At 38.0% G+C, this 24,213-nt stretch overlaps 1 protein-coding gene and 1 non-coding gene across 3 annotated transcripts in view; one reads left to right on the forward strand and one right to left on the reverse strand.

Moving 5' to 3' along the window:
- SYCP1 (synaptonemal complex protein 1) overlaps positions 1-24,213 on the reverse strand; it is a 143,622-nt gene that overhangs the window by 74,387 nt on the left and 45,022 nt on the right. For both annotated transcript variants that reach the window (XM_005911073.2, XM_005911072.2), the window contains exon 15: positions 19,755-19,816. In XM_005911073.2, coding sequence (XP_005911135.2) covers positions 19,755-19,816 — 62 coding nt within the window. The remainder of the gene's footprint in view (positions 1-19,754; positions 19,817-24,213) is intronic.
- LOC138987314 (U6 spliceosomal RNA) lies at positions 21,865-21,971 on the forward strand. The gene has a single exon (XR_011463804.1). It is a non-coding gene; the product is annotated as a U6 spliceosomal RNA (small nuclear RNA).

The raw sequence follows: 24,213 nt of genomic DNA on the forward strand, positions 1-24,213 counted from the left end.
CGACAGAAGTATGGATAAAGAAATTGTGGTATATATACAATGGAATATTACTCAGTCATAAAAAGGAATGAATTTCAGTCAGTTGAACTGAGATGGATGAACCTAGAGCCTTTATACAGAGTGAAGTAAGTCAGAAAGAGAAAAATAAATATTAACACATATATATGGAATCTAGAAAATGGTACTGATGAACCTATGTGTAGGGCAGTGATGGAGACACAGACATAGAGAATGAACCCGTGGACACATCAGAAGAAGGAGACAATGGGACAAATTGAGAGAGTAACACTGAAATATATACACTACCATGTGTAATAGGAAGCTGCTGTGTAATACAGGGAGCTCAGCCCAGTGATTTTTGACAACATAGAGAGGTGGAACGGGAAGGGCAAGAGGGAGATTCAAGAGGGAGGGAATATATGTATATTTATGGCTGATTCACATTGTTGTACAATAGAAACCAACACAAAATTATAAAGCAATTATCCTCCAATTAAAAATACTTTAAAAAAAAGAAATGCTTTTTAGATTGGAAGAATTATTGTTATTAATATGACCATATCATCCAATGCAATCTACAGATTTAATACAATCCCTATCAAAACACCCATTACATTTTTTACAGAACTAAAACAAGTAATCCTAGAATATATAGAGAGCCACAAAAGACCATGAGTTGTCAAGAAATCCTGGGGGCAAAAAAAAAGAACAAAGCTGGAGGTACATCCTCAATGACTTCAGATGATATTACAAAGCTAAGTAATCAAAACAGTATGGTACTGGCACAAAACTAGACACACAGATGAATGAAACAAAATAGGGAACTCAGAAATAGATCCACACACCTATTGTCAATTAAGCTATAATAAAAGGGTCAAAAGAGAAAAGGCAGTCTCTTTGGTGCTGGGAAAACTGGACAACTACATGTGAAATAATGAAGTTCGAAATATTCTCTAACACCATATATAAAAATAATGCAAAATGGATTAAAACCTAAATGTAAGACTAGAAACTATAAAATTCCTAGAGGAAAACATAGGCAGGATACTTTTTGACATAAATCATAAGTAATATTTTCTTGGATCAGCCCCTAAGGCAAAAAAAGCAAAAATAAATAGATGAAACCCAAGTAAACTTAAAAGCTTTTGCATAGGAAAAGAAACCATCTAGTAAACAAAAAGACAACCTACAAAATAGAAGAAAGTATTTGCAAATGATAGACTGACAATACGTTAATATTCAAAAGATACAGACAGCTCATAGAACACAATATCATACCAGTCAAATCATAAAATGGACAGAAGACCTGTATAATCATTTTTCCAAAGAATGTGTCCAAATGGCTAACAGGCACATGAAAAAATGCTCAACATAACTTATTACTAGGGAAATGCAAATCAAAAACACAACTAAATATCACCTCACAACTATGAGAATAGCTGTCACCAAAAAGTCTACAAATAACAAATGTTGGAAAGGATGTAGAGAAAAGAGAACCCTGGTACACCTTTGGTGGGAATAAACTGAGGCAGCCACTATGCAAAACAGTATGGAGGTTCCTTTAAAAACTAAAAGTTACCAAATGTTGAAGCAATTCCACTCTGGGCACATATCCAAAAAAACTAAAACACAAACTCAAAAAGATATATGCACTCCAATCTTTACAGCCACCCTATTTACAACAGCCAAGGAAACCCAGAAGCAACTCAAGTGCCCATCAATAGATGATTGGATTAAGAGATGTCTACACACACACACACACACACACACACACTACTCAGCCATAAAAAAGAATGAAATACTGCCATCTGCTGCAATATGAATGGACCTTAGTAAAAAAGTCAGAGAACTACAAATATCATATGACTTATATGTGGCTTTTAAAAAATAATACAAATGAATGTATATACAAGACAGAAACATACTCACAAATGTAGAAAGCAAACAGAGTTACCATAGAGGAGAAGGAAGTGGGAGAGACAAATTAGGGGTAGGAGGTTAACAAATACAAGCTACTACAAACAAAACAGATAATCAACAGGATATACTGTATAGCACGTGGAATTATATTCAATATCTTATAATAACCTACAATGGAATATAATCTGAAAAAAACTAATCACTTTGCTGTACACCTCAAAGTAGCACAATCTATAAAATCAACTATACTTCAACAACAACAAAAAAGAAAGCTCTGATAGGTTTTACAAAATAAACCTGTTTAACTTTGAAAAAAACAAAAAAATATATTTTAAATGTCAATAAGAACATACCTAATAATCATCACTTTAAGTGAAATGGACTAAGGGACTAAATTCTCCGAACAAAAGACAAAAAGTATCTGAGTGAACATAAAAAAAGATATATATATACATACATATTTTATATATACACACACACACACACACACACACACACACACATACACTTCCTATAAGAGACTTACCTCAGATCTAAAGACACAACTAAAAGTGAGGGGATGGAAAAAAGTATTCCATGCAAATTTAAATCAAAAGTAAGCCAGGGTAACAACACTTATATCAAACAAAGACTCTTACAAAAGACAAAGGACATTACATGATGACCAAGGGATTAATCAAAAAGATGATGCAATAATTATAAATATATATGTACCCAACATAGAAGTATCTAAATACATACTACAAATTCACAGACATAAAGTGGGCAGTTGACAGTAACACAATAACAGGGAACATTAAAACCCCATTTACATCAATAGACAGATTATCCAGACAAAAAACCAATGGCCTTAAATGACACATTCGACCAAATGAACTTAACATATTTATAAAGAACATCCCATCCAAAATCAGTAGAATATACTTTCCTTTAAAGTATATATGGAACATTTTCCAAGATAGACCACATGCTAGGCCACAAAAATTATCAGTAAATTTAAGAAAATTCAATTCATATCAAGCATCTTTTCTGACCACACTATGAGTCTAGAAATCAACTACAAAGAAAAAAACTACAAAGGAAAAAAATTCTCAAACATGTGGAGACTAAACAATATGCTACCAACAACCAACGGATCACTGAAAACATAAAATACATGGTGACAAATAAAAATGAAAAAACAACAATCCAAAAAATCTAAGAGATGCAGCAAACTCAGTTCTAAGATGGCAGTTTATTGTGATACAAGTCTACTGCAAAGTCATTTCAGTCGTGTCCAACTCTGTGTGATCCCATAGACGGCAGCCCACCAGGCTCCCCCATCCCTGGGATTCTCCAGGCAAGAACACTGGAGTGGGTTGCCATTTCCTTCTCCAATGCATGAAAGTGAAAAGTGAAAGTGAAGTCGCTCAGTCGTGTCCAACCCTCAGCAACCCCATGGACTGCAGCCTTCCAGGCTCCTCCATCCATGGGATGTTCCAGACAAGAGTACTGGAGTGGGGTGCCATTGCCTTCTCCAGTGATACAAGTCTACCTCACAGGAAACAACAAAAAAAACCTCAAATAACCTAACCAACACTCAAAGGAAGCAGAAAAGTCACTAGAAGAAAGAAAATCATAAAAATCAGAGCTAAATTTTTAAAGAAAGACTAAAGCAACAATAGAAAGATCAACAAAGCCATGAGCCGGTTATGTGAAAAGATAAAGCTGATAAACTTTAGGAGGTTCATCAAGAGAAAAAGAGGGCCCAAATCAACAAAATCAGAAATAAAAAAGAAATACAACCAATACCACAGAAATACAAGGGATCATGAAAGATTACTATGAACAATTTAATGCCAATTAAATGGATATCCTAGAAGAAAATGACAAATTCCTTAAAAATGTACAATTTTCTAAACATAAACCAGGTAGACATAGAAAGTATAAACCAACCAATTACCAGTAATGAAACTGAATTATTAATTTTAAAAATTTCCAACAAACAAAAGTCTAGGATTAGATGGCTTCATAGATGAATTCTACCAAACATTTAAACGGAAATTAAACCTGTCCTTCTCAAACTAGTCTAAAAAACTGCAAAGGGAGGAACTATTCCAAACTAATTCTGCCAGGCCAGTATTACCCTATTTACAAAACCAGACAAAGAAGTCACAAAAACAGAAGATTAAAGGCCAATAGCATTGATGAAATTAGATACAAAAATCCTCAGCAAAATATTATCAAACCAAGTCTATATAGTCAAAGCTATGGTTTTTCCAGTAGTCACATATGGATGTGAGAGCTGGACCACAAAGAAGGCTGAGCACCAAAGAATTGATGCTTTTGAACTGTGGTGTTGGAGAAGACTCTTGAGAGTCCCTTGGACTGCAAGAAGATCAAAACAGTCAATCCTAAAGGAAATCAATCCTGAATATTCAGTGGAAGGACTGATGCTGAAGCTGAAGCTCCAATACTTTGGCCACCTGAAATGAAGAGCCAAGTCATTAGAAAAGACCCTAAGGCTGGGTAAGATTGAAGCCAGGAGGAGAAGGGGATGACAGAGGATGAGATGGTTGAATGGTATCACCAACTCAATAGACATGAGTTTGAACAAGATCCGGGAGATGGTGAAGGACAGGGAAGCCTGGCATGCTATAGTCCATGGAGACAGAAAGAGTCAGACACAACTGAGCAACTGAACAGCAACAAGGTTCAATAATACATTAAATATACCATGATCAAGTGGGATTTATCCCAAAGATACCAGGATGGCTCAATATCTGCAAATCAATGTGATACGCCACATTAACCAATTGAAGAATAAGAATCATATGATCATCTCAATAGATGCAGAAAAAGTTTTTGACAAATTCAATATCCATTTATGCTAAAAACTATCCAGAAAGTGAGTATACACAGAACATACCTCAGCATAACAAAGACCATATATAACAAGCCCACAGCTAATATCACACTCAATGATCAAAAGCTAAAAGTATTGCTTTTGAGATCAGCAATAAGACAAGGATGCCCACTATCACCACTTCTATCTAACATAGAATTGAAAATCCTAGCCACATCTATCATAAAAGGAAAAGAAATAAAAGGAATCCAAATTACAAAGGAAGAAATAGAACTGTCATTGTTTGTAGATAACATGATACCATAAACAGGAAATGCTAAAAAACACCACCAAGAACCTACTAGAACTCATAGATTTCAGTAAAGTTGGAGGTACAAAATTAATACACAGAAATCTGTTACATTTCTATGGACTAACAACAAACTATCTGAAGGAAAAAATAAGAAAACAACCCCATTTACAATCACATCAAAGAGAATAAAAGGAAAAATTGTAAGAAGAAAAAAAATCTCTACTTGAAAAACTATAAGTCACTAATGAAAGAAATGGAAACCAACCAAAAAAAAGATAAAAAGATACACTATGTTCATGGACTCAAAAATTAATGTTAAAATGACCATACTACCTAAGGCAATCTACAGATTCATTGTATTCCTATCAAAATACCAATGGCACTTTCCACCATAGTATAACATAATTAATGCACAACAAAAGAGAAATGAAATACAATGGAAAGAAGACCGCCTCTTTCATAAATGGCATGGGGAACACTGGACAGCTACATGTGAAAGAATCAAACTGGATTACTCACTCACACCATGCACAAAAATAAATTCAAAATGGATTACAGATTTAAGGGTCTGAAAGAAATAGGCAAGGGAGACTAAGAGGTACAAACTTCCACTGGCAAATAAATGAGTCACAGGATGAAATGTACAATGTGGAGAATAAATGCTAAGTAGCTTCAGTTGTGTCTGACTCTTTGCAACCCTATGGACTATAGCCCACCAGGCTCCTCTGTCCATGGGATTCTCCAGGCAAGAAAACTGGATTTCCTCCTCCAATGGATCTTTATAACCTAGGGATCAAACCTGCATCTCTTATGTCTCCTACACCAGCAGGCAGTTCTTTACCACTAGCACAACATGGAAAGATAATATAGTCAATACCCATGTAATATCTTTGTGTGGTGACATGTTGTAACTAGACTTATCACAGTCATCATTTTGAAAGGTTTATAAATATAAAATCACTGGTGTGTGAAAGGAACTAACATAGTGTTTTAGGTCATTTATACTTCAAAAATAAACTCTTAAAAAAGAGATCAGATTTATGGTTATGAAATTGTGTCCACTGGAAAAGGGAATGGCAAACCACTTCAGAATTCTTGCCTTGAGAACCCCAAGAACAGTATGAAAAGACAAAATGATAGGATACTGAAAGAGGAACTCCCCAGGTCAGTAGGTGCCCAATATGCTACTGGAGATCAGTGGAGAAATAACTCCAGAAAGAATGAAGGGATGGAGCCAAAGCAAAAACAATACCCAGTTGTGGATATGACTGGTGATAGAAGCAAGGTGCAATGCTGTAAAGAGCAATATTGCATAGGAACCTGGAATGTCAGGTCCATGAATCAAGGAAAATTGGAAGTGGTCAAACAGGAGATGGCAAGAGTGAACGTCGAAATTCTAGAAATCAGCAAACTAATATGGACTAGAATGGGTGAATTTAACTCAGATGACCATTATATGTACTACTGTGGGCAGGAATCCCTTAGAAGAAATGGAGTAGCCATCATGGTCAACAAGAGTCCGAAATCCAACACTTGGATGCAATCTCAAAAACGACAGAATGATCTCTGTTCTTTTCCAAGGCAAACCATTCAATATCACAGTAATCCAAGTCTATGCCCCAACCAGTAACGCTGGAGAAGCTGAAGTTGAACGGTTCTATGAAGACCTATGGGACCTTTTAGAACTAACATGCCCAAAAGATGTCCTTTTCATTATAGGGGACTGGAATGCAAAAGTAGGAAGTCAAGAAACACCTGGAGTAACAGGCAAATTTGGCCTTGGAATATGGAATGAAGCAGGGCAAAGGCTAATAGAGTTCTGCCAAGAGAACGCACTGGTCATAGCAAACACCCTCTTCCAACAACACAAGAGAAGACTCTACACATGGATGTCACCAGATGGTCAACACCAAAATCAGATTGATTCTATTCTTTACAGCCAAAGACGGAGAAGCTCTATACAGTCAACAAAAACAAGACCAGGAGCTGACTGTGGCTCAGCTCATGAACTCCTTATTGCCGAATTCAGACTTAAATTGAAGAAAGGAGGGAAAACCACTAGACCATTCAGAAAAGACCTAAATCAAATCCCTTATGATTATACAGTGGAAGTGAGAAATAGATTTAAGGGACAATGTCTGATAGAGCGCCTGAAGAATTATGGACAGAGGTTCGTGACATTGTACAGGAGACAGGGATCAAGACCATCCCCATGGAAAACAAATGCAAAAAAGCAAAATGGCTGTCTGAGGAGGCCTAAAAATAGCTGTGAAAAGAAGTGAAAAGCAATGGAGAAAAGGAAAGATATAAGCATCTAAATGCAGAGTTCCAAAGAATAGCAAGAAGAGATAAGAAAGCCTTCCTCAACGATCAATGCAAAGAAATAGAGGACAACAACAGAATGGAAAAGACTAGAGATCTCTTCAACAAAATTAGAGATAACAAGGGAACATTTCATGCAAAGATGGGCTGAATACAGGACAGAAATGGTATGGACCTAAAAGAAGCAGAAGATATTAAGAAGAGGTGGCAGGAATACACAGAAGAACTATACAAAAAAGATCTTCATGACCCAGATAATCATGATGGTGTGATCACTGACCTAGAGCCAGACATCCTGGAATGTGAAGTCAAGTGGGCCTTAGAAAGCATCACTACGAACAAAGCTAGTGGAGGTGACGGAATCCCAGTTGAGCTATTTCAAATCCTAAAAGACGATGCTGTGAAAATGCTGCACTCAATATGCCAGAAAATTTGGAAAACAGCACTGGCCACAGGACTGGAAAAGATCAGTTTTCATTCCAATCCCAAAGAAAGTGAAAGTGAAGTCGCTCAGTCGTGTCCGACTCTTTGCTACCCCATGGACCGAAGCCTGGAGGCTCCTCCATCCATGGAATTCTCCAGGCAAGACTACTGCAGTGCATTGCCATTTTCTTCTCCAGGGGATCTTCCCAACACAGAGATTGAACCCAGGTCTCCCACATTGCAGGCAGACGCTTTTAACCTCTGAGCCACCAGGGAAGACCTAGAATTCCAAAGAAAGGCAATGCCAAAGAATGCTCAAACTACTGCACAATTGCACTCATCTCACACGCTAGTAAAGTAATGCTCAAAATTCTCCAACCAGGCTTCAGCAATATGTGAACAGTGAACTTCCAGATGTTCAAGCTGGTTTTAGAAAAGGCAGAGGAACCAGAGATCAAATTGCCAACATCCGCTGGATCATAGAAAAAGTAAGAGAGTTCCAGAAAAACATCTATTTCTGCTTTATTGACTATGCCAAAGCCTTTGTGTGGATCACAATAAACTGTGGAAAATTCTTCAAGAGATGGGAATACCAGACCACCTGACCTGCCTCTTAAGAAACCTATATGCAGGTCAGGAAGCAACAGTTAGAACTGGACATGGAACAACAGACTGGTTCCAAATAGGAAAAGGAGAACGTCAAGGCTGTATATTGTCAGCCTGCTTATATAACTTATATGCAGAGTACATCATGAGAAACACTGGACTGGAGGAAGCACAAGCTGGAATCAAGATTGCCGGGAGGAGGCGGTCCTAAGATGGCGGAGGAATAGGACGGGGAGACCACTTTCTCCCCCACAAATTCATCAAAAGAACATTTAAACACTGAGTAAATTCCACAAAATAACTTCTGAATGCCAGCATAGGACATCAGGCACCCAGAAAAGCAGCCCATTGTCTTTGAAAAGAGAGAGAAGAAATCCAGCTCCACCCATCAGAACACCAACACAAGCTTCCCTAACCAGGAAACCTTGACAAGCCACTGTACAACCCCAACCACAGTGAGGAAACTCTACAATAAAGAGAACTCCACAAACTGCCAGAATTCAGAAAAGGACGCCCCAAACTCAGCAATATAAACAAGATGAAGAGACAGAGGAATACCCAGCAGGTAAAGGAAGAGATAGGGAATCTACCTGATAAAGAATTCCAAATAATGATAGTGAAAATGATCCAAAATCTTGAAATCAAAATGGAATCACAGATAAACAGCCTGGGGACAAGGATTGAGAAGATGCAAGAAAGGTTTAACAAGGACCTACAAAAAATAAAAAAGAATCAATATATAATGAATAATGCAGTAAATGAGATCAAAAACACTCTGCAGGCAACAAATAGTAGAATAACAGAGGCAGAAGATAGGATTAGTGAATTAGAAGATAGAATGGGAGAAATAAATGAATCAGAGAGGAAAAAAGAAAAATGAATTAAAAGAAATGAGGACAATCTCAGAGACCTCCAGGACAATGTTAAACGCCCCAACATTCGAATCATAGGAGTCCCAGAAGAAGAAGACAAAAAGAAAGACCATGAGAAAATACTTGAGGAGATAATAGTTGAAAACTTTCCTAAAATGGGGAAGGAAATAATCACCCAAGTCCAAGAAACCCAGAGAGTCCCAAACAGGATAAACCAAAGGCAAAACACCCCAAGACATATATTAATCAAATTAACAAAGATCAAACACAAAGAACAAATATTAAAAGCAGCAAGGGAAAAACAACAAATAACACACAAGGGGATTCCCATAAGGATAACAGCTGATTTTTCAATAGAAACTCTTCAGGTTAGGAGGGAATGGCAAGACATACTTAAAGTGATGAAAGAAAATAACCTACAGCCCAGATTACTGTACCCAGCAAGGATCTCATTCAAATATGAAGGAGAAATCAAAAACTTTACAGACAAGCAAAAGCTGAGAGAATTCAGCACCACCAAACCAGCTCTCCAACAAATGCTAAAGGATATTCTCTAGACAGGAGACACAAAAACGGTGTATAAGCTCAAACCCAAAATAATAAAGTAAATGGCAACGGGATCATACTTATCAATAATTACCTTAAACGTAAATGGGTTGAATGCCCCAACCAAAAGACAAAGACTGGCTGAATGGATACAAAAACAAGACCCCTATATATGTTGTCTACAAGAGACCCACCTGAAAACAGGGGACACATATAGACTGAAAGTGAAGGGCTGGATAAAGATATTCCATGCAAAGAGATAAAAAGAAAGCAGGAGTAGCAATACTCATATCAGATAAAATAGACTTTGAAACAAAGGCTGTGAAAAGAGACAAAGGAGGACACTACATAATGACCAAAGGATCAATCCAAGAAGAAGATATAACAATTATAAATATATATGCACCCAACATAGGAGCACCACAATATGTAAGACAAATGCTAACAAGTATGAAAGGGGAAATTAACAATAACACAATAATAGTGGGAGACTTTAATACCCCACTCACACCTATGGACAGATCAACTAAACAGAAAATTAACAAAGAAACACAAACTTTAAATGCTACAATAGACCAGTTAGACCTAATTGATATCTATAGGACATTTCACCCCAAAACAATGAATTTCATCTTTTTCTCAAGCGCAAACGAAATCTTATCCAGGATAGATCATATCCTGGGCCATAAATCAAGCCTTGGTAAATTCAAAAAAATAGAAATCATTCCAAGCATCTTTTCTGACCACAATGCAGTAAGATTAGATCTCAATTACAGGAGAAAAATATCAAAAATTCCAACATATGGAGGATGAACAACACACTGCTGAATAACCAATAAATCACAGAAGAAATCAAAAAAGAAATCAAAATATGTATAGAAACTAATGAAAATGAAAACACAACAACCCAAAACCTATGGGACACTGTAAAAGCAGTGCTAAGGGGAAAGTTCATAGCAATACAGGCATACCTCAAGAAACAAGAAAATAGTCAAACAAACAACCTAACTCTACACCTAAAGCAACTAGAAAAGGAAGAAATGAAGAACCCCAGGGTTAGTAGAAGGGAAGAAATCTTAAAAATTAGGGCAGAAATAAATGCAAAAGAAACAAAGGAGACCATAGCCAAAATCAACAAAACCAAAAACTAGTTCTTTGAAAGGATAAATAAAATTGACAAACCACTAGCCAGACTCATCAAGAAACAAAGGGAGAAAAATCAAATCAATAAAACTAGAAATGAAAATGGAGAGATCACAACAGACAACACAGAAATACAAAGGATCATAAGAGACTATTATCAACAATGATATGCCAATAAAATGGACAACGTGGAAGAAATGGACAAATTCTTAGAAAAGTACAACTTTCCAAAACTGGACCAGGAAGAAATAGAAAATCTTAACAGACCCATCACAAGCACAGAAATTGAAACTGTAATCAGAAATCCTCCAGCAAATAAAAGCCCAGGTCCAGACGGCTTCACAGCTGAATTCTACCAAAAATTTAGAGAAGAGCTGACACCTATCCTACTCAAACTCTTACAGAAAATTGCAGAGGAAGGTAAACTTCCAAACTCATTCTATGAGGCCACCATCACCCTAATACCAAAACCTGACAAACATGCCAAAAAAAAGAAAACTACAGGCCAATATCACTGATGAACATAGATGCAAAAATCCTTAATAAAATCCAGCAATCAGAATCCAACAACACATTAAAAAGATCATACACCATGACCAAGTGGGCTTTATCCCAGGGATGCAAGAATTCTTCAATATCTGCAAATCAATCAATGTAATACACCACATTAACAAATAGAAAAATAAAAGGCATATGATTATCTCAATAGATGCAGAGAAAGCCTTTGATAAAATTCAACATCCATTTATGATTAAACTCTCCAGAAAGCAGGAATAGAAGGAACATACCTCAACATAATAAAAGCTATATATGACAAACCCACAGCAAACATTATCCTCAATGGTGACAAACTGAAAGCATTTCCCCTAAAAAGTCAGGAACAAGACAAGGGTGCCCACTCTCACCACTACTATTCAACATAGCTTTGGAAGTATTGGCCACAGCAATCAGAGCAAAAAAAGAAATAAAACGAATCCAAATTGGAGAAGAAGAAGTAAAACTCTCACTGTTTGCAGATGACATGATTCTCTACATAGAAAACCCTAAAGACTCCACCAGAAAATTACTAGAGCTAATCAGTGAATATAGTAAAGTTGCAGGATATAAAATCAACACACAGAAATCCCTTGCATTCCTATACACTAATAATGAGAAAAGAGAAAGAGAAATTAAGGAAACAATTCCATTCACCATTGCAACAAAAAGAATAAAATACTTAGGAATATATCTACCTAAAGAAACTAAAGACCTATATATAGAAAACTATAAAACACTGGTGAAAGAAATCAAAGAGGACACTAATAGAGAAATATACCATGTTGATGGATCGGAAGAATCAATATAGTGAAAATGAGTATACTACCCAAAGCAATCTACAGATTCAATGCAATCCCTATCAAGCTACCAACGGTATTCTTCACAGAGCTAGAACAAATAATTTCACAATTTGTATGGAAATACAAAAAAACTCAAATAGCCAAAGCAATCTTCAGAAAGAAGAATGGAACTGGAGGAATCAACCTGCCTGACTTCAGGCTCTACTACAAAGCCACAGTCATCAAGACAGTATGGTACTGGCACAAAGACAGAAATATAGATCAATGGAATAAAATAGAAAGCCCAGAGATAAACCCACGCACCTATGGACACCTTATCTTTGACAAAGGAGGCAAGAATATACAATGGAGAAAAGACAATCTCTTTAACAAGTGGTGCTGGGAAAACTGGTCAACCACTTGTAAAAGAATGAAACTAGAACACTTTCTAACATCATACACAAAAATAAACTCAAAATGGAGTAAAGATCTAAACAAAAGACCAGAAACTATAAAACTCTTAGAGAACACAGGCAAAACACTCTCCGACATACATCACAGCAGGATCCTCTATGACTCACCTCCCAGAATACTGGAAATAAAAGAAAAATAAACAAATGGGACCTAATTAAAATTAAAAGCTTCTGCATAACAAAAGAAACTATAAGCCAGGTGAAAAGACAGCCTTCAGAAGGGGAGAAAATAAGAGCAAATGAAGCAACTGACAAACAACTAATCTCAAAAATATACAAGCAAATCCTGCAGCTCAATTCCAGAAAAATAAACGACCCAATCAAAAATGGGCCAAAGAATTAAACAGACATTTCTCCAAAGAAGACATACAGATGGCTAACAAACACAAGAAAAGATGCTCAATATCACTCATTATCAGAGAAATGCACATCAAAACCACAATGAGGTACCATTTCACGCCAGTCAGAATGGCTGTGATCCAAAAGTCTACAAGCAATAAATGCTGGAGAGGATGTGGAGAAAAGGGAACCCTCTTACACTATTGGTGGGAATGCAAACTGGTACAGCCACTATAGAGAACAGTATGGAGATTCCTTAAAAAACTGGAAATAGAACTGCCATATGACCCAGCAAGCCCACTGCTGGGCATACACACCGAGGAAACCAGAATTGAAAGAGACACGTGTACTCCAGTGTTCATCGCAGCACTGTTTATAATAGCCAGGACTTGGAAGCAACCTAGATGTCCATCAGCAGAAGAATGGATAAGAAAGCTGTGGTACATATACACAATGGAGTGTTACTCAGCCATTAAAAAGAATACATTTGAATCAGTTCTAATGAGGTGGATGAAACTGTAGCCTATTATACAGAGTGAAGTAACCCAGAAAGAAAAACACCAATACAGTATACTAAAGCAAATATATGGAATTTAGAAAGATGGTAATGATAACCCTGTATGCAACACAGCAAAAGAGACACAGATGTATAGAACAGTCTTTTGGACTCTGTGGGAGAGAGAGAGGGTGGGATGATTTGGGAGAATGGCATTGAAACATGTATAATATCATATATGAAACAAATTGCCAGTCCAGGTTCGATGCATGATACTGGATGCTTGGGGCTGGTGCACTGAGATGACCCAGAGGGATGGTATGGGGAGGGAAGAGGAAGAGGGATTCAGGATGGGGAACACGTGTACACCTGTGGCAGATTCATGTTGATGTATGGCAGAACCAATACAATATTGTAAAGTAATTAACCTCCAATTAAAATAAACAAATTCATATAAAAAAAATTGCCGGGAGAAATATCAATCACCTCAGATATGCAGATGACACCACCCTTATGGCAGAAAGTGAAGAGGAACTAAAAAGCCTCTTGATGAAAGTCAAAGTGGAGAGTGAAAAAGTTGGCTTAAAGCTCAACATTCAGAAGACAAAGATCATGGCATCTGGTCCCATCACTTCATGGGAAATAGATGGTGTAACAGTGGAAACAGTGTCAGACTTTATTTTTTGGGCTCCAAAATCACTGCAGATGGTGACTGCAGCTATGAAATTAAAAGATGCTTACTCCTTGGAAGAAAAGTTATGACCAACCTAGATAGCTTATTGAAAAGCAGAGACATTACTTTGCCAACAAAGGTCCATCTAGTCAAGGCTATGGTTTTTCCAGTTGTCATGTATGGATGCGAGAGGTGGATTGTGAAGAAAGCTGAGTGCCAAAGAATTGATGCTTTTGAACTGTGGTGTTGGAGAAGACTCTTGAGAGTTCCTTGGACTGCAAGAAGATCCAACCAGTCCATTCTAAAGGAGATCAGCCCTGGGATTTCTTTGGAAGGAATGATGCTAAAGCTGAAACTCCAGTACTTTGGCGACCTCATGCGAAGAGCTGACTCATTCGAAAAGACTCTGATGCTGGGAAGGATTGGGGGCAGGAGGAGAAGGGGACAACAGAGGATGAGATGGCTGGATGGCATCACTGACTCGATGGACGTGAGTCTGAGTGAACTCTGGGACATGGTGATGGACAGGGAGGCCTGGTATGCTGCGATTCATGGGGTCACAAAGAGTCGGACATGACTGAGAGACTGAAATGAACTGAACTGAAGTGGGGGATACAAGAGGGGATGATAGGTTGGATGAAGCTGTCAAAAGGTACAAACTTTCAGTTACAAAATAAATAGTATTAGGGATGTAATATACAATATAATTAAAACTGCTATATCTTATATATGTGAGCTGTTAAGAGAATAAATCTTGAGAGTTTTCATCACAAGGAAAATGTTTTTTATATCTCTTTAATCTGTATTTGTCTGAGATGATAGATGTAAATGTATTCTGATGTATGTAAGTCAAATCATTATTTTGTACCCCTGAAACTTATATATTGTTGTGTGACAAATCTCAAGAAAACTGGAATAAAAATAAAGCACAATTCAATTTTTAAAATATAATTTATATACACAGGGTAATTTCAGAGTCATTTCCCCCTTACCCCTATAACCCAGGAGTTTGCCTTGGGGAAAAAGAGAAATAAGGATGGGATTCAGGTGAAATGGGTGGCAATAGCTAGGCTGAGGCAGTGTCTGATGGAAGGGCGACAGTGAAGAAGGGAAGTAAAGAAGGAAAATGATAGAAGGCAAGATAAAAAGGATTCATTCAGCTGGATGATGTACGTGTGTGTAAGGTAGTAAGAATCATGTGTGTGCTTGTGCACATGTGTGTGCACTTGCTCCAAGGACAGACTTTAGAGTAACAGTTTCAATGTAATCAGACTACATCCAAAAAAAATAAATTCAAAAGAATAGTAAAGCTGGAGAAATCACACTACCCAAATCTAAGACTCACTATAAAAAGCTACAGTAAGCCAAACACTAGTGAATGGCTAAACCATAAAAATCAATGAAACAGAAATAGCCCCAGAATAGACCTGCACATATATAGTCAATTTTTTTAATAAACATGCAAAAGAAACTCAACACAAAAAGGAGAGTCTTGGGAATTCCCTGGAAGTCTAGTGGTTAGCACTCCATACTGCCAAGAACGTGGGTTCAATCCCTGGTTGGGAAAATAAGATCCCACAAGTCGCTTGGTATGACAAAAATAAACAAACAGTAAATACATACACAAAGAAAAAGAAGAGTCTTTTCAACAAATGGTATTATAACTCTACATCAATCTAAAGTGTTTAAATCTTAAATATCTCTCAAAACCATCCATTTATTCCTCACTACCACCACCATCTCCCAGCCTAAGTTCTCTTCTCTGAATCCTATGTCTGTCTGTCTATTTATAACTGTTCTAACTTAATATATTCTGTTCTCTGTACTGCAAACCAAATGAGCCTTTCAAAATGCAAATCTGACCAAGCCATTCTCTGCTTAAATTCTTTACAGCTTCTCATTACAATTAGAATAAATAAAAATTCTGCTGATATGATTTAAAACGCCATAAATTACTAGGCTCCTACACCTCTCTAGCCTCATTTTGCACCACACTCTTCCTTTCATTCCATGTTGTATCCACTGTACTCCTTCCTATCAAAGGATCTTTGTATATAAAATTTCTCCATACCTGATAAATACTTCTTGTCCTTCTCTGGATTTCAATTCAATCTTTACTTTTTCAAAAAAGCCTCTCCTAAATTCTCGAAATAGTTTGTGCTCAGTCACTCAGTCATGTCCAACTCTTTGTGAATCTATCAGGCTTCTCTGTCCATGGGATTTTCCAAGCAAGAATACTGGAATGGGTTGCCATTTCCTCCTCCAGGGCATCTTCTGGACTCAAGATTGAATTCACGTGTCCTGTGCCCTCCTGCACTGGCAGACAGATTCTTTACCAGAGAGTCACTTGGGAAGCCCCTAAATTGTTCATATCTAATTACACTGTGAACTAACCCTTTATTGTCCTTGACACCATTGTATTATTACCTTTGAATGACTGTTTGAATTTAAGTGTGATTATTTCATGATCACAGCCTTGTCTTGGTGAAGGGACTTCCATAACTCAAAGGAGCTATGAGCCATGCTGTGCAGGGTGACCCAAAACAGATGGGCCACAGTAAAGAGTTCTGACAAAAAAGTCATCCCCTGAGGAGAGAAATGTCAACCAGCTCCAGTGTTTTTGCCTAGAAAACCCCATGGACAGTATGAAAACGCAAAAAGATACTACACAAGAAGATAAGCCCCTCCCCCTCAGATCAGAAGATGTCCAATGTGCTACTGGGTTAGAGCAGAGGGCAATTACTAATAGCTCCAGAAAGAATGAAGTGGCTGGGCCAAAGTGGAAATGACATTCACCTATGGATGTGTCTGGTGATGAAAGTAAAGTCCAATAGTGTAAAGAGCAGTATTGCATCATATCCTAGAATGTTAGGCCCATGAATTAGTGTAAATTGGATGTGGTCAAGCAGATGGCAAGAGTGAACATCAACACCATAGGAATCAGTAAACTAAAATAGAAAGAAAGGGAGAATTTAATTCAGATGACCATTATATCTACTACTGTGGGCAACAATCCATTAGAAGAAATGGAGTAGACCTTATAGTCAACAAAAGAGTATGAAATGCAGTATTTGGATACAATCTCAAAAATGACAGAATGATCTGTTTGTTTTCAAGGCAAACCATTCAACATCAGAGTAATTCAAGTCTATACCCCAACCACTGATGCCAAAGAAACTGAAGTTGATCAGTTCTATGAAGACCTACAAATCCTTCTAGAACGGACACCCAAAAAAGATATCCTTTTCATCACAGGGGGCTGGAATGCAGAAGTAGGACGTCGAGAGATACCTGGAGTAACAGGCAAGTTTGGCCTTGGAGTACAAAATGAAGCAGGGCAAAGGCTAACAGAATTTTGCCAAGAGAACGCACTGGTCATAGCAAACACCCTCTTCCAAAAATGCAAGAGACAACTCTACACATGGACATCACCAGATAGTCAACACCAAATTCAGACTGATTATAATTCTTTGCAGCCAAAGATGGAGAAACTCCATACAGTCAACAAAAACAAGATTAGGAGCTCAGTCAGGTCCAACTCTTTGCAATCCCATGGACTGTAGCCCACTAGACTCCTCCATCCATGGGGATTCTCCAGGCAAGAATACTGGAGTAGGTTGCCATTTCCTTCTCCAAGGGATCTTCCCCACCCAGGAACTGAACCTTGGTCTCCTGCATTGCACGCAGATTCTTTACCAATTGAGCCACCAGGGGAGCCCCAAACTATGTCTATAGCTGCTCAAATAGAACAAAGCCCTAAACCAAACCTTGTCCATGTGAGAATGTAAAAGTATTTGTAAAATGCTTACAAAGTCTCATTCACTTGTGCTAAGTACTGAGGTTACAGGGCAACCAAGACATGGGTGCTGAGCTCTTATTGGAGCATTCCACTGTTTTATCTGCTGACCACCTACTATGTACCATCTACTGTACTACGTAAAGAAGACTCTAAAGGGCAAATAAAGCTGTAAATAATTATACCAAAATAAATTTCATTTGTGGTAAGTGCTATAAAAGGAAAAATTCAGACTGCTATACTCATTGAAATACTCATTGGAAGGACTGATGGTGAAGCTGAAGCTCCAACACTTTGGCCACCTGATTCAAAGAGCTAACTCATTGGAAAAGACTCATGCTGGGAAAGATTGAAAGCAGAAAGAGATGAGGAATATAGAGGATGAGATGGTTGGATGGCATCACTAATTCAATGGATATGAACTTGGGCAAACTCCAGGAGATGGTGAGGGACAGGGAAGCCTGGCATGCTGTAGTCCTTGGGGTTGCGAAGAGTCGGGGACAACTTGGCAACTAAACAACAACATGGAGATCTAAACTAGTTAAGAATGTCAAGAAAGATTTCTAAAAAATTAATATTTAAGCTGACACTTGAAGTATAAGTTTATATTATCAAATTTGAAAGAAATGCAAATATTATTTGCAAAAATAATGAAAGCAATTTGCTGAAGAAAGGATAAGCATTTGGAAACAGTGCTTCCCAAGAGATAGAAGAATTAGGAGTTGCAAAATCAGGTAGAGATGTGACAGGTTAAACCCAAAATCAAGTATGTGTAATCATAAACAATATTGTCTTCTGTAAGCAAAGGTGGCTAACTACAGCCTCCAAGACAAAGTCAGCCCACAATCTTCTTTCGCAGGCCCTTGAATTAAGAATCTTTCCTCGAATCGCCAGTCCGGTTCAATGCATGATACAGGATGCTCAGGGCTGGTGTACTGGGATGACCCAGAGGGATGATACGGGGAGGGAGGTGGGAGGGGGCTTCAGGAAGGGGAACACGTGTACACCCGTGGCAGATTCATGTCAATGTATGGCAAAATCAATACACTATTGTAAAGTAATTAGCCTCCAATTAAAATAAATTAATTAAATTTAAAAAATTAAAAAAAGAATGTTTCCTATGTTTTTATAAGATTGTTAAAAATGAAGAAAAAAAGGAGGGGAAGGAGAAAATTAACATTCTCTATATAGCCACAAAGCCTAAAATATTTACTATCTAGTCCTTTACAAAAAGTTTACCAACCCATGATCTACACATTATAATCAATTAAACCACAATGAAGCCCTTATCCTAAGAAATTCATTAAATAAATATGATTCTACCTGAACACTAAACATAGGTACTGAATATATATCATATATATCTTTCTCAAAATTGCAGCTTTGTGTCTCAAAGGTAACAAAGGCATACCAAATTTACAATCAGCTACAGAATATACACATTTGATCTCACTTAAAGGTACTATCAACACACTCTTAAATAATATAAATACTTTCACCAAGACAGTTATCAAAATGTACTATAAAAATTGATAGAGATAGAAATGTGGCTTTGCTAAAACCAAATATAATTTTAGAAAATATTTTAGCTGAAAAAGCTACCATAAAACTCTATGAGAGTCTAAGTCATTGGATTTAATACTATTTTGAAAAATAACTGCTACATAGAAATAAGAGAACCTATATACTTACCAAGATTTTTTTCAATTCTTCAAGTTCTACTTCTTTGTTATTTTTAAGCTTGGTCATCTCTTCTAAAAAAAAAAAAAGGCAAAAGAATTTAAATGTGTTAACAGTAGATTCAAAAAATAGCAAAGGAGAGACAAGAAGTACTAGAACAGCACTTGAAAAGGAAAAACCAAAAGAGATGAATTAATACAATTCAGTCAGTTCACTTTGGTCACTCAGTTGTGTCCCCAAGAACTGCAGCACTCCAGGCTTCCCTGTGCATCACCAACTCCCGGAGCTTACTCGAACTCATGTCTATTGAGTCGGCATGCTCTGTTGTTCCCTTCTCCTGCCTTCAATCTTTCCTAGCACCAGGGTCTTTTCCAATTAGTCAGTTCTTCACATCAGGTGGCCAAAGTATTGGAGTTTCAGCTTCAGCATCAGTCCTTCCAATGAATATTCAGGACTGATTTCCTTTAGGGACTGACTGGTTGGATCTCCCTGCAGTCCAAGGAACTCTCAAGATTCTTCTCCAACACCACAGTTCAAAAGCATCAATTAATTAAATAATACAGTTGGAGCACAGTAAAGCATAGAGGAAGTGCAAATGGATCAGATGCAAAATAATAATGGACATATATTAGTAGTACCATTTCCATAAAATTACTTCCACAACTGCTGAGTCACTTCAGTCGTGTCCAACTCTGTGAGACCCCATGGACTGCAGCCTACCTGGCTCCTGCACCCATGGGATTTTCCAGGCAAGAGTACTGGAGTGGGTTGCCATTGCCTTTTCCTAATTTCACAACTAAATGAGCCCAAAGTTCATTAAACAAACTAAGCAATGGATCTATATAAAATGAAGTCACAAAGCCCGTGCCTGTACCTTCAACTCACTATTATCTAAACATGTGGCCTTTCAATGAAATTTAAAAGGAGAATTAATTCACTTTTCTCAAGCTAACTCTGACCACTGTTCTGGATCTCAACATTTCCATCTCCTGTAAGACTTCAGTTGCTATATTACCAACATATATTGACTCTGTAGCAGAATCTTCAGTTTCCCCATATCCTATCTAAATACCTATTTGAATACAAAATAAAAAAGTATGATTGACGTTTGTCTTTTTCATACTATTGTTAAATTTCTTGTTTTGTTTTGTAGCCAAATTCCCATTTGTTATCTATCTACATTTCTTTCTTAATCCCATGCAAAAGTAAAGCTCACCTTCATTAATAAATTATGATCTCAAAGATCACGAACACCCATTTTGTGGTGAAATTCTCAGTCCTTATCATTGTGGAGCTTTCAGCATTTGACACTCTTAGCCACTCTCTACTTGTCTCCCTTGAATTTTCAAGACCTGGCAGTCTTAAGATTTTCTGTTTCCTTAACTCTTACTCTTGTTTTCTTTACCAACACCCTTCCTTCTTGTCACCCTAAATAATAACAATTCAGAATGCTTTTCCCTTTATATTTCCATGAATTCAGCATTAAGGTAATGAATTAAAAAGTCTTCCCAGTTCAAACCCCCTGTTTTTTCTTTCTTACATTTTAAAAAATATCTATAAAGTTCCCAAATGATGTCTTGCTGTTGCTAAGTCGCTTCAGTTGTGTCCGACTCTGTGTGACCCCATAGACAGAAGCCTACTATACTAGGCACCTCCGTCCCTGGGATTCTCCAGGCAAGAACACTGGAGTGGGTTGCCATTTCCTTCTCCAATGCATGAAAGTGAAAAGTGAAAGTGAAGTTGCTTAGTCGTGTCCGACTCTCCGCGACCCCATGGACTGCAGCCTACTAGTTGTCACTTAAAATTTTATTATACCTGAAACACTGTCCTTTCTCACTCTGAAGAGTTATTAATTACTGGAGACATAACAGATTGACTGAAAATTTCCCAGACTCTGTACATTAAAAACAAACAAGGAACTTGTAATAACTGCCCAAAGTCTCTAAGAAAAATCAACAAAATATGAAATGCCAATATAGAGTCTAAAAGAAAAACCTGTCATATGCAAAACTTATTTAACCACAAAGATTCATTTTAGGTAAAATGGTTAATTTTTTAAAACTCAATGATTGTGGACTAAGCATGTGTCCACTCACTTCCAATCCCATAAATTATATATATAGTGCTCACTTCAGCGGCACCTATACCAAAATTAGAATGACATAGGAAAGGTTAGCATGGCTAAGGAGTAAGGATGATATGCAAATTTGTGAAGCGCTCCATATTTTTTTATGTGGCAACCTGGATGGGAGGGGGATTAGGGGAGAATGGATACATGTATATATATTGCTGAAACCCTTCGCTATTCACCTGAAACTATCATTGTATTGTTAATCAGCTATGTGAAAGTCCCTCAGTCGTGTCCGACTCCTTGCGACCCTATGGACTATACAGTCCATGGAATCCTTCAGGCCAGAATACTGGAGTGAGCATACTGGAGTGGGTAGCCTGTCCCTTCTCCAGGGGATCATCCTAACCCAGGGATCGAAACCAGGTCTCCTGTATTGTAAGAGGATGCTTTAACAGCTGAGACACAAGGGAAGTCTAAGAATACTGGAGTGGGTAGCCTAGCCCTTCTCCAGGGGACCTTCCAAAACCAGGGACTGAACCAGGGTCTCCTGCATTGCCGGCAGATTCAATATTGCATTGAACTGCCTGCACTGTAGGCGGATTCAACATATGTTGGGAAATAATGAGCTATACACCAATACAAAATAAAAAGTGCAAAAGAAAATCAGTTCAGTTCAACACTCAGTCGTGTCCGACTCTGCGACCCCATGAATCACAGCACGCAAGGCCTCCCTGTCCATCACCAACACCCAGAGTTCACTCAAACTCATGTCCATCGAGTCAGTGATGCCATCCAGCCATCTCATCCTCTGTCGTCCCCTTCTCCTCCTGCCCCCAATCCCTCCCAGCATCAGAGTCTTTTCGAATGAGTCAACTCTTCGCATGAGGTCGCCAAAGTACTGGAGTTTCAGCTTTAGCATCATTCCTTCCAAAGAACACCCAGGGCTGATCTCCTTTAGAATGGACTGGTTGGATCTCCTTGCAGTCCAAGGGACTCTCAAGAGTCTTCTCCAACACCACAGTTCAAAAGCATCAATTCTTCGGCACCCAGCCTTCTTCACAGTCCAACTCTCACATCCATACATGACTACTGGAAAAACCATAGCCTTGACTAGACGGACCTTTGTTGGCAAAGTAATGTCTCTGCTTTTGAATATGCTATCTAGGTTGGTCATAACTTTCCTTCCAAGGAGTAAGCATCTTTTAATTTCATGGCTGCAGTCACCATCTTGCAGTGATATTGAAGCCCCCAAAAATAAAGTCTGACACTGTTTTCACTGTTTCCCCATCTATTTCCCATGAAGTGATGGGACCAGATGCCATGATCTTTGTCTTCTGAATGTTGAGCTTTAAGCCAACTTTTTCACTCTCCTCTTTCACTTTCATCAAGAGGCTTTTTAGTTCCTCTTCACTTTCTGCCATAAGGGTGGTATCATCTGCATATCTGAGGTTACTGATATTTCTCCCAGCAATCTTGATTCCAGCTTGTGCTTCTTCCAGCCTAGTGTTTCTCATGATGTACTCTGCATATAAGTTAAATAAGCAGGGTGACAATATATACAGCCTTGACGTACTCCTTTTCCTATTTGGAACCAGTCTGTTGTTCCATGTCCAGTTCTAACTGTTGCTTCCTGACCTGCATATAGGTCTCTCAAGAGGCAGGTCAGGTGGTCTGGTATTCCCAATTCTTGAAGAATTTTCCACAGGTTACTGTGATCCACACAGTCAAAAGCTTTGGCATAGTCAATAAAGCAGAAATAGATGCTTTTCTGGAACTCTCTTGCTTTTTCTATGATCCAGCGGATGTTGGCAATTTGATCTCTGGTTCCTCTGCCTTATCTAAAACCAGCTTGAACATCTGGAAGTTCACGGTTCACGTATTGCTGAGGCCTGGCTTGGAGAATTTTGAGCATTACTTTACTAGCGTGAGATGAGTGCAACTGTGCGGTAGTTTGAGCATTCTTTGGCATTGCCTTTCTTTGGGATTGGAATGAAAACTGACCTTTTCCAGTCCAGTGGTCACTGCTGAGTTTTCCAAATTTGCTGGCATATTGAGTGCAGCATTTTCACAGCATCATCCTTCAGGATTTGAAATAGCTCAACTGGAATTCCATCACCTCCACTAGCTTTGTTCATAGTGATGCTTTCTAAGGCCCACTTGACTTCACATTCCAGGATGTCTGGCTCTAGGTGAGTGATCACACCACCATGATTATCTGGGTCATGAAGATCTTTTTTGTATAGTTCTTCTGTGTATTCTTGCCACCTCTTCTTAATATCTTCTGCTTCTGTTAGGTCCATACCATTTCTGTCCTTTATCAAGCCCATCTTCACATAAAATGTTCCCTTGGTATCTCTAATTTTCTTGAAGAGATCTCTAGTCTTTCCCATTCTGTTGTTG

Source organism: Bos mutus, chromosome 3 (assembly GCF_027580195.1).
Source record: "Bos mutus isolate GX-2022 chromosome 3, NWIPB_WYAK_1.1, whole genome shotgun sequence".
NCBI classification, from domain to species: Eukaryota; Metazoa; Chordata; class Mammalia; order Artiodactyla; family Bovidae; genus Bos; species Bos mutus.